At 42.7% G+C, this 13,270-nt stretch overlaps 1 protein-coding gene across 2 annotated transcripts in view; it reads right to left on the bottom strand.

Moving 5' to 3' along the window:
* TPH2 (tryptophan hydroxylase 2) overlaps positions 1–13,270 on the bottom strand; it is a 97,151-nt gene that overhangs the window by 1,769 nt on the left and 82,112 nt on the right. For both annotated transcript variants that reach the window (XM_059186344.1, XM_059186343.1), the window contains exon 9: positions 8,444–8,539. In XM_059186344.1, the coding sequence (XP_059042327.1) occupies positions 8,444–8,539 (96 nt within the window). The remainder of the gene's footprint in view (positions 1–8,443; positions 8,540–13,270) is intronic.

Here is a 13,270-nt window from a genome sequence, read left to right as displayed (position 1 = left end):
ACGCAGGGTAAATTGAGTGTTTGCGTTTTTGTTTGCTTTTGTTCAAGTCTGTTAGAAGCTGGGGGGGTGGGGATGAGATTATGGTATTACTTTATTTATTATCAGACAAATTCATAGGGAAGGACAGTTTGGAGCTATATCCCAAAAGAAATGGAATTTTAAAACTATGCTATGAATAGAAGCAAGGAGAGAACATAAATATGGCCCTCAATTTATTGCCATAAGCAATGTACTGAAATTTCACTCAAATGGCAGAAGTAATAATTACCTGCGTGGAAAGGTAATTGGGACTCTGACTGAACTATTTGTGGCCTCATTACGAGACATTTTAAGGCCAGGTACTGTGTATCAACAGAGTCTGGAGTGGGCTTGAATATTTTAAGGATACTTGCAAAGCATTCATTTCCCTTCCAGCAAGCAGAGCAGAGCAAAATGCCGCAGATAAATATTGTCAGGTAGGCAAAAAGAACTAATATTAATAGTTATAGTTATGCTCAGACCAGGCGTTAGGAAAACAGGGAAGTCAGTGCAATTACTCTTTGAACCATCATTAGCTCCATTCAACTCACTACATGACTGGCACAGAGAACAGCAAGGAACAGTGAATGATTATCTCCTCGAGATCAGTTCAGCTAGGCTAAAAGTGCACGTGCTACCTGCCTTTTTATAAGCCCTGGGTTAATGGTTCTCAACCCTCATGTGCATAAGAATGACTGAGGGGCTTGTGAAAAAAAAAAAAAAATACAGATACCCAGCCTCAATTTTATTTAGCAGGTCTGGGTAAGTCCCAGAAATCTGCATGGTAGAGGCATCCAAGGTGATTCCGACCCCAGAGGTTGTGAAGTCTATTTTGAGAAATACTCCTCTAGATGTTGTGTTTTCCTGAAAGGTTCAATTAGCTGGGGGAGAGTGGTGGACTGAAAGAAGGGGCAGCAGGAATCTACCTGATCTGAGAGAAAAGGGGCTTCACTCGAGATGTTGCTGCTGTCACGCTGGGTAACTGCGCCATGGTCTTTCACCTCTCTGTGCCTCTGTTTCCCTAACTGTAAAGGAAAGGCTTGGGCGGGATGATTCCAGCTTCTGGGTTTCACCCTAAGTACTTTTCCACCTTCCAGTGTAAGAGGTGCATTGCTGAATTAACCAGAGAAATGCCACAAACCTTTCCCGTTCCATTTCTTGGTATATTCCCCAACAATTTCAAAATGCATGGCATGATTCGCACCCTTCCACGAATAAGGCTGCAGTTCCCTAAGTCTGAAAATGTAACTACAAACCAAAAAACTGGCATGTCTGAGAAAGGGCACACAGCCCTAGCCCACATGTAATTTGCATTCCCGCAAAGTTGTGTTATCCACATCGATGCATCCGTGCATCAGGGGACGTGGAGGGCCTCTGGGAATGAACACATTCTTTTTGGCCCACAGGACAGTTTCATTAGAAGTAGAAGGTCACTACACCTGCAAATGTGTTTGTGCTAGATTCAGTCCAGGGCAGTGAACATCAGGGGATTTGGGTTCCACATGACTAATAATTCTGTCTACATTTTTTTTTTAAGATTTTATTTATTTATTTGACAGAGAGATCACAGGTAGGCAGAGAAGCAGGTAGAGAGAGAGGAGGAAGCAGGCTCCCTGCTTAGCAGAGAGCCTGATACAGGGCTCAATCCCAGGACCCTGAGATCATGACCTGAGCCAAAGGCAGAGGCTTAACCCACTGAGCCTCCCAGGCGCCCCCTGTCCACATTTTAAAAACAACTTCACAGTTTCGAGAAACAAATGTCTTTTTTTGAGAACTGGCGCTGCTCTGCAAAGAACAGCCTTCCTACCGACTTGCTGTGGTGCTCAGAATTAGAAGCGGCTTCCTTCGCGGACTCGGGGCATGCTTGACTTCGATGCGTCGTTCTAAGTGTGCGGTCCCCCACCAGCACGTAGGAAAGGAAGGACAGTGACTGACTCAGTGTCCTTGATCTTTCTGTTTTCTCATCCTCACAATCAGGGACGTGGGCAGAGCAGCAGCCGGACAGACTGTGAGAACACTTAAACCACTGCTGATGAGAAGGAGGTGAAACTCATCTGCTTGGGTCTGAGATGCTTTGATGGGCCCTTAGCATGTATAACAAAGGCCTCCCGAATGTGTGTCTACAGCAACAGGGACGGAAGTCAGTGCAGCTGTAGAAAGAACTGTCACATGACATTCCACTGGATACTCAGATGAGCCCGTGTAGTCATTTTAACTAGTAAAGAGGAGGAGAGTGGACCAGGAAAGAGCCCAGAGGGCAGAACGCTCTGCCCCAGACTTCAAGGACAGTCAAGGACAGGCTTTAAGAAACCTGAGGCAAAGACCATCAGGCAATGCATTTTACACTTGCCGAATGTAATATTCCAAGGAAAAACTGGGAACTGAGTGTTGCAAGCTCTCAACAAGGCAGTCTACCCTCGGGAGCCTGCTGGGTCCAACATGCTAACTGGGGACCCTCCATCCATGGGGTGTGGGACCAATGCTGCTCGTCAGCTATTACAAAAGGGAATGATAGTGGTACCTGTATTAGTGGTACCTGTATTAGCCTGGAGCATGACAAGAGCCTGGAGTTCGGGGGGCAACCACCAAGTGAGGCCGACAAATGGGGGGGGTGCTCACACCTGTGAGGGGTCGCATTTCCCCGACAGCAAGCTCTTCTGCGGGCTGCCTGCCAGGGACATCCATGCAGCCTGAATACTAGAGTGTGGCCCCAAAGCTAGGAAAGGTCCATGTCTCTAGTGATGCCCCAGGGGGTGAAGCCCTGTTGAGCTCCTGTCACGTCTCTCTCTCCGCTGCCTCAACTTGAGGGAGAAGCCCTCCCTTCTGTGTCCACAGTGGATTCTCTGTAAACATTGAGCCGCACTGCTTGATGTCCCCAGGGAACTCTGTGGTGACTCCTTCCCAAAGTGTTAACAGTCTGGTATCCTGAAGTCCACAAGAACTCATCCGGCTTCAGCAGACAGAGGCCTTCTAAGGCTAAGAGAATGTGGCCGATGGTCCTTTAGTCTTACACCACTTGAAAAGTGCAGGAGTGCTTAAGCATCACCTGCCATCATCCAAAGTCTCTCTAAAAAGACTTTTTTGGATTTACCCAGAGTGCTAAAGTCAAGTAGGCAGGACTGGGAGCTGTGATACCGGGGTCCTAAACACACTGTTCCAGAGGCATGATATCAGAGGAGTGAAACTTCCCCAGGTGGGGACAGAATTTCCTCTTTCAGAAACTGAAAGGACTGATCAACATGAATTCCTTGCAGTATCATTTGAAAAGGGCCTGCAGATACATTGCATTTCCCAGCCTCTCCTCCCTCTGCCCCAGGTGGCCCAGAATGGCCGTGGCCGCCTCTCCCACTGGCCTCAGCATGGCCTTCCCATCCTTCCCAACAGAGGTGGCCATTAGCAATTAATCGGCTTCGATGCACAAATTAAGGCTTATTTGTCATTCCAGCCTTTTAAATACAAAAATCTTTTTGCAACATCAAGTTGCCTAGAACCAGTTGTTATCTAAAGTTCCTGCATGACTTTGGGTAAGTTATCCCACCTATAAGTCTAGTCTAGTATTCGTCTTGGAAATGGGGATACAAATAGTATCTGTAAGCCAGGGTTGTGGTAAGAAACGAGGGGCACCTGAGTGGCTCCGTCAGTTGAGTGGCTGACTCTTGATTTCAGCTCAGGTGGTTGAGATCGAGTGGCACATGGTGCCCTGCACTCCACGGGGAGTCTGCTTTTCTCCCCCCGCCCCCCCCGCCCAGTTGCTCTCTCTCTCTCTCTCAATAAGTAAGTCTTTAAAAAAAAGGGGGTGGGGGACTAAAAGAGGTAATGCATACAAAGCACTTGGCTCATGGGAGTGCCTGGTTTACTAAGTGATCACGGACAGTTCAGCCTGGAGATGATGGCATTCAACCCCGCCTGTCACCACTGGTGCGGCTCTTCTCCCCCAGGGGTCCAGAACCCACAGAGAAAATAACATGGCCCCTGCTATGAGGCTTCCAGGTTTCAGACTACAACAGTGCCTCCCAACAGTTCAATTTAAAATCTTCCTTCCTCCCAACCACCTGCCTTTGCAGGCACTGAGTTACTATCTCAACTATTCTCCATGGAAATCCTGTGATCATCACCCTCTATATTAGGACTGGTTTAAGTTGGGAAAAAAGTCAAGCGTGAAATCAGGTTTAGAGGTAATTTGGGCCCTAGATTCTAAATAAGAATTTGCAAACACTCCCATGTTCACATTGTAATCTTCTTTTCCTCCATCATAACAGAAAATATATACATTTATATATGTACATATGCATGCATGTAGATAATATTTTTTGAACTTCCCTCAAATGTCCCTCCTAGTAACCAAGTACAAAGTGACATCCCACACTGCTATTGCTCAATCTAGTGATAATGGCATCACACCTTTTTTTTTTAATCAGTGATGTTGCAAGTTTCATCAATTTGAATAAGCTGCAGGCATAAGGGGAAAAAAATCCCTCTTCAAACAATCTCTTTATACAAGCTAAAGAAAGACCTGTTTCCAACTCCCCATGCTCTAGAGTTTGCTCTGTCTTTACTCACAGTGCTGGTTTCAGGAAAAGGTGGGTGGTGGGGAGGGAGTTATGAGCCATCTGTGCAGGGGAAAAGTGGGAGAGCTCTGCAGTGGTGAGTCCTAACTCTAGCCATACCGCTGACAGGATCCACAGGTGCCTCCAGCCTCTTCTATACGGCCTAGTGGGAATTCTAGCCACTGGACGGAGCTGCTGCAAATGGCTATAAACATGAATGATTGTAATAAACACAAGTCTGTTCTCTGAATGCTAATTAGTCCATTAAAAAGTCAGTATGATAAAGTCAGTGTGCAAGGAGGTCCTAAAACAAGAGCTGAAAAAATAATAATAATTAAAAAATTTAAAACTCTCAGCTTTGTCAAAACCTGAAAGCAGAATAGATGGATTGGTATGTACTGTTTCAGCAACTACTACGGGGTAGGTGCTAAGGCTGTTTTCAAAAAAATCTAATCCATGCCCTTAAGGAAATAGAGAACTAGACTTTACCTTTACTCATAAAAAAAGGAGAAATTGCCTTTTTGCTTTTTAGACGTATTAACGTTTTAGGATAAGACTCAGCCGTTTCATCAGTTAGCAATCATTTCCTACCACCACCAGGAATAAACGTCACTGTTGCTTGCCTATGAGGCTTGAATTCGACAGCAACGCCTATCAACCACTTTCTTAGAATCTCCCTACTAGAGACTCCAAGTTCCTTGAAACATTAGAACTTTAATTGTGGCTTTGTTGAATAAAGTGAATAAATAAATGAGTGCATAATAAATTTAAAAATGAGACATAATATAGTAGGGTCAATTCTGAGATAGAAAAAATGTGAAAGACCTATGTTATGGATAAACACCAATCAATCATCCTACTCTCAACCTTTTTTTAAAGTCAGACTTCCAAATGAGTTAGCTCATTATCAGCTGCTCCCCAGAGTGATGAAGGTATGGTAGAGGCCCTACCAAAACACACTTTTAGAATTCCCAAAAATATATCACAGAACAGAGAAGAGAGAGGGCAGCCAATGATGAGGTTAAAAGAAGTCTTTGTGCTATCAGATGTAGCTTGTACAAGCTTTTCCATATTTAGGTTCTCTCTCCAAAGATTGTCAAAAAACAAGCATTCTAATCATTGAAAAAATAAGAGGGAAAATGAAAGTTATCCTCCGAACTCTACATACACCCCTTGGGAGTACTTGGTCAGCTCTGAAGTACAACACCTACGCCCAGGAAAATTTAGCCTCTTAAAGCAAATTTTAAAGTGTTCTGTTCAAGGAAAGAAGGTGCATTATGGATATTTATGTAAAAGTAATAAAGATTACACCAAAACCTCCCACAGCTTAGCTGGGACCTACATTTAGGCTACAGTTGGAAACAAGAGATCTTCCACTGCAAAAGGTAACTACTTTCGAAATTGTTAAGTGTGTTTTACACAGGAATTTTTATAGTGCTCTCACTAAAGCTATCTCCCCATCCTGAGTTCAGAATTATCCTGTGTCCGTTCAATTAGAAGTTAGACAGAAGTACTCGGAAGATGTGAGAGAGTTCTGGACATTTGCAGAGATTGTAGCGGAGATGAGGATTGGGAAGGAGGTATGGGAAGCATCTTGGGTTATGTATTCTCCGTGAGTCACCAGGAGATACTTCTCATAGCAAGAATTTCTGAATTGTAAAAATGGTCCAAAGTAGCAATCACTGGGAAGTTGGAGTGGAGAAGTTTGAGAATGGAAGAATGCTAATGACCAGAGGTGATGGACCAGAACAAGATTCACGGCAGACAATGCCCTTTGGTGTACGTAGCCCTGGCTGATTTCCATTTCCAGACATTTCTGTCCACACCAATAGGAACAAAAACAACACACTCAACCCAATGCTGCCTATACATGCCCCATTAACCCGATTAGAGGACCCTGTCGAAAGTCAGGGCGATGAGAGAGATTTGTTTCTTTTGTTTCTGGCATCATTTATAAACCTTCTGAGAATGTAAATAGATGTAGCTCAAGAGCTAAATCATTTTCTAATTCTTTTCTCATGGAAATCAAGAAGCATTCTACAGAAGGCATGGGTCTTGCAGGGATATGACATCATGCTATTGCTGTGGGCTTTGGCCGCTGTACTGAAATTAACGCCAAGTGGCTTTTTTGTTGCTGTACAGAACTTTGTTTAAAAAAAAAATCAACACATTACATCAGGCTTTTGTCATGTGAAATGTTAGCATCTATTCCAGCTACATGGAGCTCCAGCAGCTCCCCAAACAGGCCAGGATTTGACAAGAGCACACATGCTGCTGTCCACCCAACTGTTCTGTGCATCTCATCCACTCCTCATTCATCTTTTCCACTTCTCAGGAGTCAGCGTGGGCAGCAATGCCCTTGTCCGGAGCCTTCCCTGGCATGACCCAGTAAGTGCCAGGCCCATGTGTCACACTTGGCATTATCCGATTGGCTGCTTAGCCCTTGCACTAGAAAGTAAACCCTCTGATAACAGGGACCCCAGGAAGTACAGCCTACTGGTTAAGGGCTGGGATCCTGCAGGGTAGACCACCTGGACTTGGGTCCAGCTCCAACATGCATTCGCTGTGTGATCTTGGGCAAGCTCCTTAATGTCTTTGTGCTTCCATTTTCTCATCTATGATAATAATACTGATTATCTCATGGGGTTGTTATGAGAAATAAGTGAGTTAATATGTTTAAAGCACCTACAATACTAATTGAGGTCTGCTTAAGTGTCCACTTCTCCTTCTCCCTCCCACTCCTCCCCCCTCCTCCTCCTCTTCTTTCTCCTCCCTCTCCTCCTCCTCTACTCCTCCTTCTTCATTATTTATATCCCCAGTGACTGGCACAGTACATGGCACATAGTAGGTACTCAACCAAATGTTTGAGGAATTAATGAATGCCTGAATGGAATCATAAAGTGAACACTCAATAAGACAACAGTCAACACTGTACCTTTCAAGAATATAAACAACCAAAAAATTCCAATAGTCATCTATTTGCCAACTATATTATATAAGGATAATCAATACCCCAAATAACAACCTCCGCTTAGTCAATAATCCTGATCTTAGTCTCAGTAATCAAAGAAAGATTAAACTATGTTTAGTACCATTTCCAGATTATACATCATACTGCATTCTAAATTCACCAAAACTTGTTACCTTCCCATGGTATGCACAGCAATTCTTAAGTAACCAGGATATTTAAATTATCAAATGATCCAGGCCCCAACACTTCTGAATAAATGACCAATTTACTGCATTTTAACCAACTGAGCCACCCAGCATCCCTTTATTGTCTTTTAAGACCAAAAAAAAAAATAAAAAATAAAAGCATTCCTTAGGCATTACTATACATATTAGCTACCTTTCTGAATGTAGGTTCATTTAGATTTTTTTTTCCAAATTGTATATGTCCACAAATGTTTTAATACACATTAATTTTGAAAAGGCTAAAATAATCTCAAATTTCTCTTGGAGGAGTAAATTCTAGGGTATCCATGGGAGCCACAGGGATAACAGAAGTGAAAATACCCAAGATATCCTTGCAAGGAAATTTCAATCAGGAGGATCACTGCTAACTTGTCTGCCCACTTTTCAGCACTCAATTTAGGCTAGTCATATGTTATCCAACATTTGAGCATACATTCGTCCTTCCTGTTGGTCTGTGCACATGGCTGCTCGACCATCTGAGTCACACCACAAACCTACAAAGGCATGACCCATTTTCAGAAGTGCAAAAAGTTAGGTCAGTGCCCACATCTGAGGTGCCAAATCCTCTGTATTAAATATTTATGGGGTACCTACGAGTAGAACTGCTCAGACAAACAAATCAATATTTCCATGACCTTGAACCAGTTTGCCTGGGAAGGATGTTTTCATTCACAGCTTCGTACCTTTAATTCTCCAATGGAGGAAAGGAGTCCTGCTCCATATGCCCGCAGTTGCCCTTCTTGCTTGCAAAGGCCAAACTCGATTGTGAAAAAATAACACTGAAAAATAAAAAAGAAAAGAAAAGAAAAAGACATGGACATACATCCAGTGAACTAGTCAACATTGTTCTTCTATAGAATAAAATGGCACCCAAAATAAAATGGTGCACTGGGCATAGTTTCTTCTACAGTGTCAATTTAAACACATTTGAATTAAGAATATTCATTGAAATCTATTCCCTTGCTTAATAATCCCTCCCTAGGCTAAATGTGTATGGAAAACGTATTAGTTACTAAGAGATTTATGCTTAGCGGATTCAGAAACCCCATAAGTCAAATCATATCCCCAGCAATAATTTTTTAAAAATCACAGACTTAGAAATAAATGAATATGTCACAGTCATAACACTGTAAGAATATGCTACTGTTGGGGCACCTGGGTGGCTCAGCCTCTTAAGTGTCTGACTCTTGGTTTTGGCTCAGATCTTGATCTCATGGGTCGTGGGATCAAGCAGCACACGGGGCTCCATGCTCAACAGGAGTCTGCTTGGATATTCTCTCTCTCTGCCGCTCCTCCCACGCACACTCTCTATCTCTCTAAAATAAATTAATTAATCTTTAAAAAAATATAGAACATATTACTGTTTACCAAGTTGTGTTTCAGCTAACATAAACAAAGTTCATGGAAATATGGAAAAATAACTTGGAACCCAGTAATTCCAAACTGATTTTTGCAGTTTGTTTATTCATTCAGCAAGCATTTGGTGAGTACCTACCAGGTGCCAATGCTAGGCAAAGAATTGTGGTAAAGAAACAAGAGTGAGACCAAAAGAGCAAGTACACACTTACCAAGTTACCCAACCAAAATTTTAGTATGTTTTTTTTAGCAAGAACTTACATGTATATCTACATATGTTACACACATAGATACACGTATATGTGTGTATATGTAAAAATATATATATATGTATACATATAGTAAGAACCACTTCATTGACTGAGTTTTGCCAGCATCAACTACTACAGCTTTCCCAAGACACTGAAGTCTATAACTGTTTCTGTTGATTTTAGGAAACCAACCTAGACAGACAGAAACCTCTGCACAACCAAAAATCTCAGGATGCTCTTGAGAGAGGCTGAAATCACACTACTCTTGCCCAAGAGAAAAGTGAGAAGTTGACAATGAGCGAGCGAATTGCATCAAATTAACACTGTCCTGCATGAGTGACGACAGAGCACTGACAGTGTTGAGAAGGAAGAATTTACACACCCCTGGAAAGTGGAAAATGGTAATTATTTCTGGCCCACGGCAGTTTGCTCTATTTTCATTTGGAAGTTGAGATGTCCCCTGGTTCAGAAGGGTTTTATACTTTTTAGGTGTGAGGAGGATCTGGGAGGTCGAGTGGGATGACCCCGAAGGACTGGTCCTTGCAGGTCATGGCACTCAACCTCTCGAGGAAAACTTCCTTTCCTGATTCACCTCCACAGAGGGCTAAAATTAGAGTCCTTCCTACCCCCATCAGTATCCGCAATCCCCTTCAACTCTCCCGCTTACCCTGCTCTGAATGTTCTCTCTTTTCCATCATACCCTCTTTTTGACATGATCTTTAATTTCCGTATGTATGTTCCCCATAGTCATGTGTCTCCCCACCCTAAACTCTGTGCTTTGTAGGACAGCACCCCTGACCTCCACCGACGAGATGTCAGCAGCAGCCCCCACCCTGCTTGCAGCAGCTAAAAAGGTCTCTAGACATTAAAAAATGTTCCCAGGGGACCAACTCTCTTCTGCCTCAGAACCACTGATACAGAATTTTGTCTGAAACATACCAAGGGTGCAATAAATAGTTGGTGAATAACTAGCAAATGAGAGAATTATCTCTAAGTCAGGTTTGCTGTGTGGCAGTGTGACCAGGAAGAAAGACAGGAAGGGACCTGAGCTCTAGTCTCGGCCCTGCTTCTTTTTTTTTTTTTTTCTATTAATTAACACATAGTGTATTACTAGTTTCAGGTGTCAAGTTTAGTGATTCATCAGTTGGGTAGAACACCCAGGGCTCATTAAATCCCATATCCCCCTTAATGTCCACCACCAGCCACACTCAAGTTTGTTCCGTACAGTTAAGAGTTTCATGGTTTGTCTCCCTCTCTGATTTTGCCTTATTTTATTTTTCCCTCCCTTCCCCTATATTTATCTGTTTTGTTTCTTAAGTTCCACGTATGAGTGAAATCATACAATATTTGTCTTTCTCTGACTAACTTGTTTCACTTAGCCTAATGCCCTCTAGTTCCAGGTTATTGCAAATGGTAAGATTTCATTCTTTCTGATGGCTGAGGAATGTTCCATTATGTGTGTGTGTGTGTGTGTGTGTGTGTGTGTACATACCATATCTTCTTTATCCATATATCTGTTGACAGACATCTGGGCTCGTTCCATGATTTGACTATTGTGGACATTGCTGCTATAAACACTGGGATGCAGTTGCCCCTTCAAATCACTATGTTTGTATCCTTTGGGTAAGTACCTACTAGTGCAATTTGCTGGGTCATAGGGTAGCTCTATTTCTAACTTTTTGAGGAATCTCCCTACTGTATTCCAGAGTGGCTGCACCAGTCTGTGTTCCCACCAGCAGTGCAAGAGGCTTCTCCTTTCTCTCCATCCTCATCAACATCTGTCAATTCCTGCCTTGTTAATTTTAGCCATTCCGACTGGTGTGAGGTGGTATCTCATTGTGGTTTTGATTTGTATTTCCCTGATGCCGAGTGATATGGAGCACTTTTTCATGTGTCTGTTGGCCATCTAGATGTCTTCTTTAGAGAAATGTCTCTTCATGTCTTCTTTGGCCCCACTTTTAATTAGCTCTGTGACCATAACCTCTCTGGCATGTAGTTTTTCTACCCATGACATCCATCCATTCATTCATTCATTCTATAAACACTCCTTGAGCACCTATTATATTCCAGAATTTGCTTTAGCTGCTAAGGATATGCAATGCACACAGCAACAAAGTCTTTAATCCCATAAAGCCTATTTGCTACTGGGATGATATATAACAACAACAAAAATCGATATATAGGATAGTTGCAGGTGGGATATGCTATATAAATAATAAATCCACATAATGTGTCTGGTATTAAGCAGCAGAGATGACTGCTTTAGACAAAGTGGTCAAGGAAGGCCTCTCTGAGGGAGTGATATTTAAGCCGCAACCCACTTGAAAAGCAGCCCTTTGTGCAAGATCTTCGAGAAAGAGCATTCCCAGCTGAGGAGGCAGGTGCAAAGGCAGGAACAGATTTATATTTCTAAGGGCAGTGGGAAGTCATGGGAGGGGTTTCAGGCAACAGACAGACATGTTCTGATTTCATTTCAGAAGATTGTGCCAATGCTGGGTACAGAACAGGCCGTTGGTGGGGCAAGAGTAGAAGCAGAGAGATCAGTGAGGAGGCATAGGCAACCAAGGAGCTAGGAGGTGAATGACTTGGAAAAGGACTTGGGCCAGGGGGTGCAGGGCTTGGGGAGAAGTCAGTATCACAGAGACCTCAGCAGAAGAACCAAAATAAGAGATCTGAGTATGTGTTGAAAAGTTAAAATACAGCCCTCAAGTGTGTCTCCCCATCCCAAATTTTTATATATATATAACGTTTTTATTTTTTAAAGTAGGCTCCATGGTCAGTGAGGAGCCCAACACGAGGCTTGAATCACAACACTGAGATCAAGACCTGAGCTGAAATCAAGAGTCGGAGGCTTAACCAACAGAGGCCCTCAGGCACACCCATCCTCCAAAAAAGTCTTGCACAATCCTGGGCACAATGAAGAGAAGTGATTGTATTGTCATAGAACAAGAGTTCTGGAAGTTCAACCTCCCATTTCACCAAAAGGAAAATTCAAGTTTAAGGAGATAAAGTGATTTACCCCAGGACAGGTCTAGATGGTGACATTTAAGAGATCCAGAGCTCCAAATTTGAAAGAGCTCGACCTCTGTCACATTGGAAAGTTTCTAGATAAAAGATTAATAGATGCGTGGTTCTCCCTTACCACCAAAATGGAGAAATAAAAGTCTAAAAGAGGAAAACTAGAGTTTCACGGCAACTTCTTAGTGTGTTTTTGGTTGATTTCCCTAATATATATTCCATTTATAGTGCATGAGGTAAAACCCTTGGAGGCTTAACATTAAATACAGAAGAGTTTGTTAAAAAAAAAAAAAAAAAAAAGAGAGAGAGAGAGAGAGAAAGAAAGAAAAATAAATAAATAAAGAAGGAGAGAGAGAGCACGCTGTCATGTTCAAAAGCCTACAAAATAGCCATACGGAGAAAGCTACAGGAGCATTCAGGTCAGCCTAGTAAGGGCATTTTTACTTTTCCTTATACTACATCAGTGCATACAGAATGATCTAAATCAAAACAGGCTGAGAGAGCCCCTAAGAATGTCTGGGGAGCCACACACACAGTCTTCACATAGATCTGGCATCCCTAACCTATTTTAAAACAGGAATTTAAAGGTCTGCATCAACTCAACTAAAGGTTCAAAGTTACATCTATCAGTGTGTCTTTGGTCCATGTGCTTCTAGAATCAGGGCAAGCTCAGAGGAAAGAGCCACTGTGAATCTTCCTTCGCATTATTCAGAGTGCTCTCTGGCCCCATACCTGGTCTGGGAGTCCTTCCAGAAACTTTGACCTTACAAAGCTCCATCTGTTCTTTTACTCTCTGTTGTCCTCAACCAAGGAAAGCCTACATGCTAACTTCTACAGCCTCTTCCCCCGAGAGAATTAGACCTTTGGCTTTAAGACGGTTTTCCA

The sequence above is a fragment of the Mustela lutreola genome, chromosome 8, assembly GCF_030435805.1.
Source record: "Mustela lutreola isolate mMusLut2 chromosome 8, mMusLut2.pri, whole genome shotgun sequence".
Taxonomy (NCBI): Eukaryota; Metazoa; Chordata; class Mammalia; order Carnivora; family Mustelidae; genus Mustela; species Mustela lutreola.
Note: the sequence above shows the minus strand (reverse complement) of the source record. Positions and strands in the feature narration are given on the sequence as shown.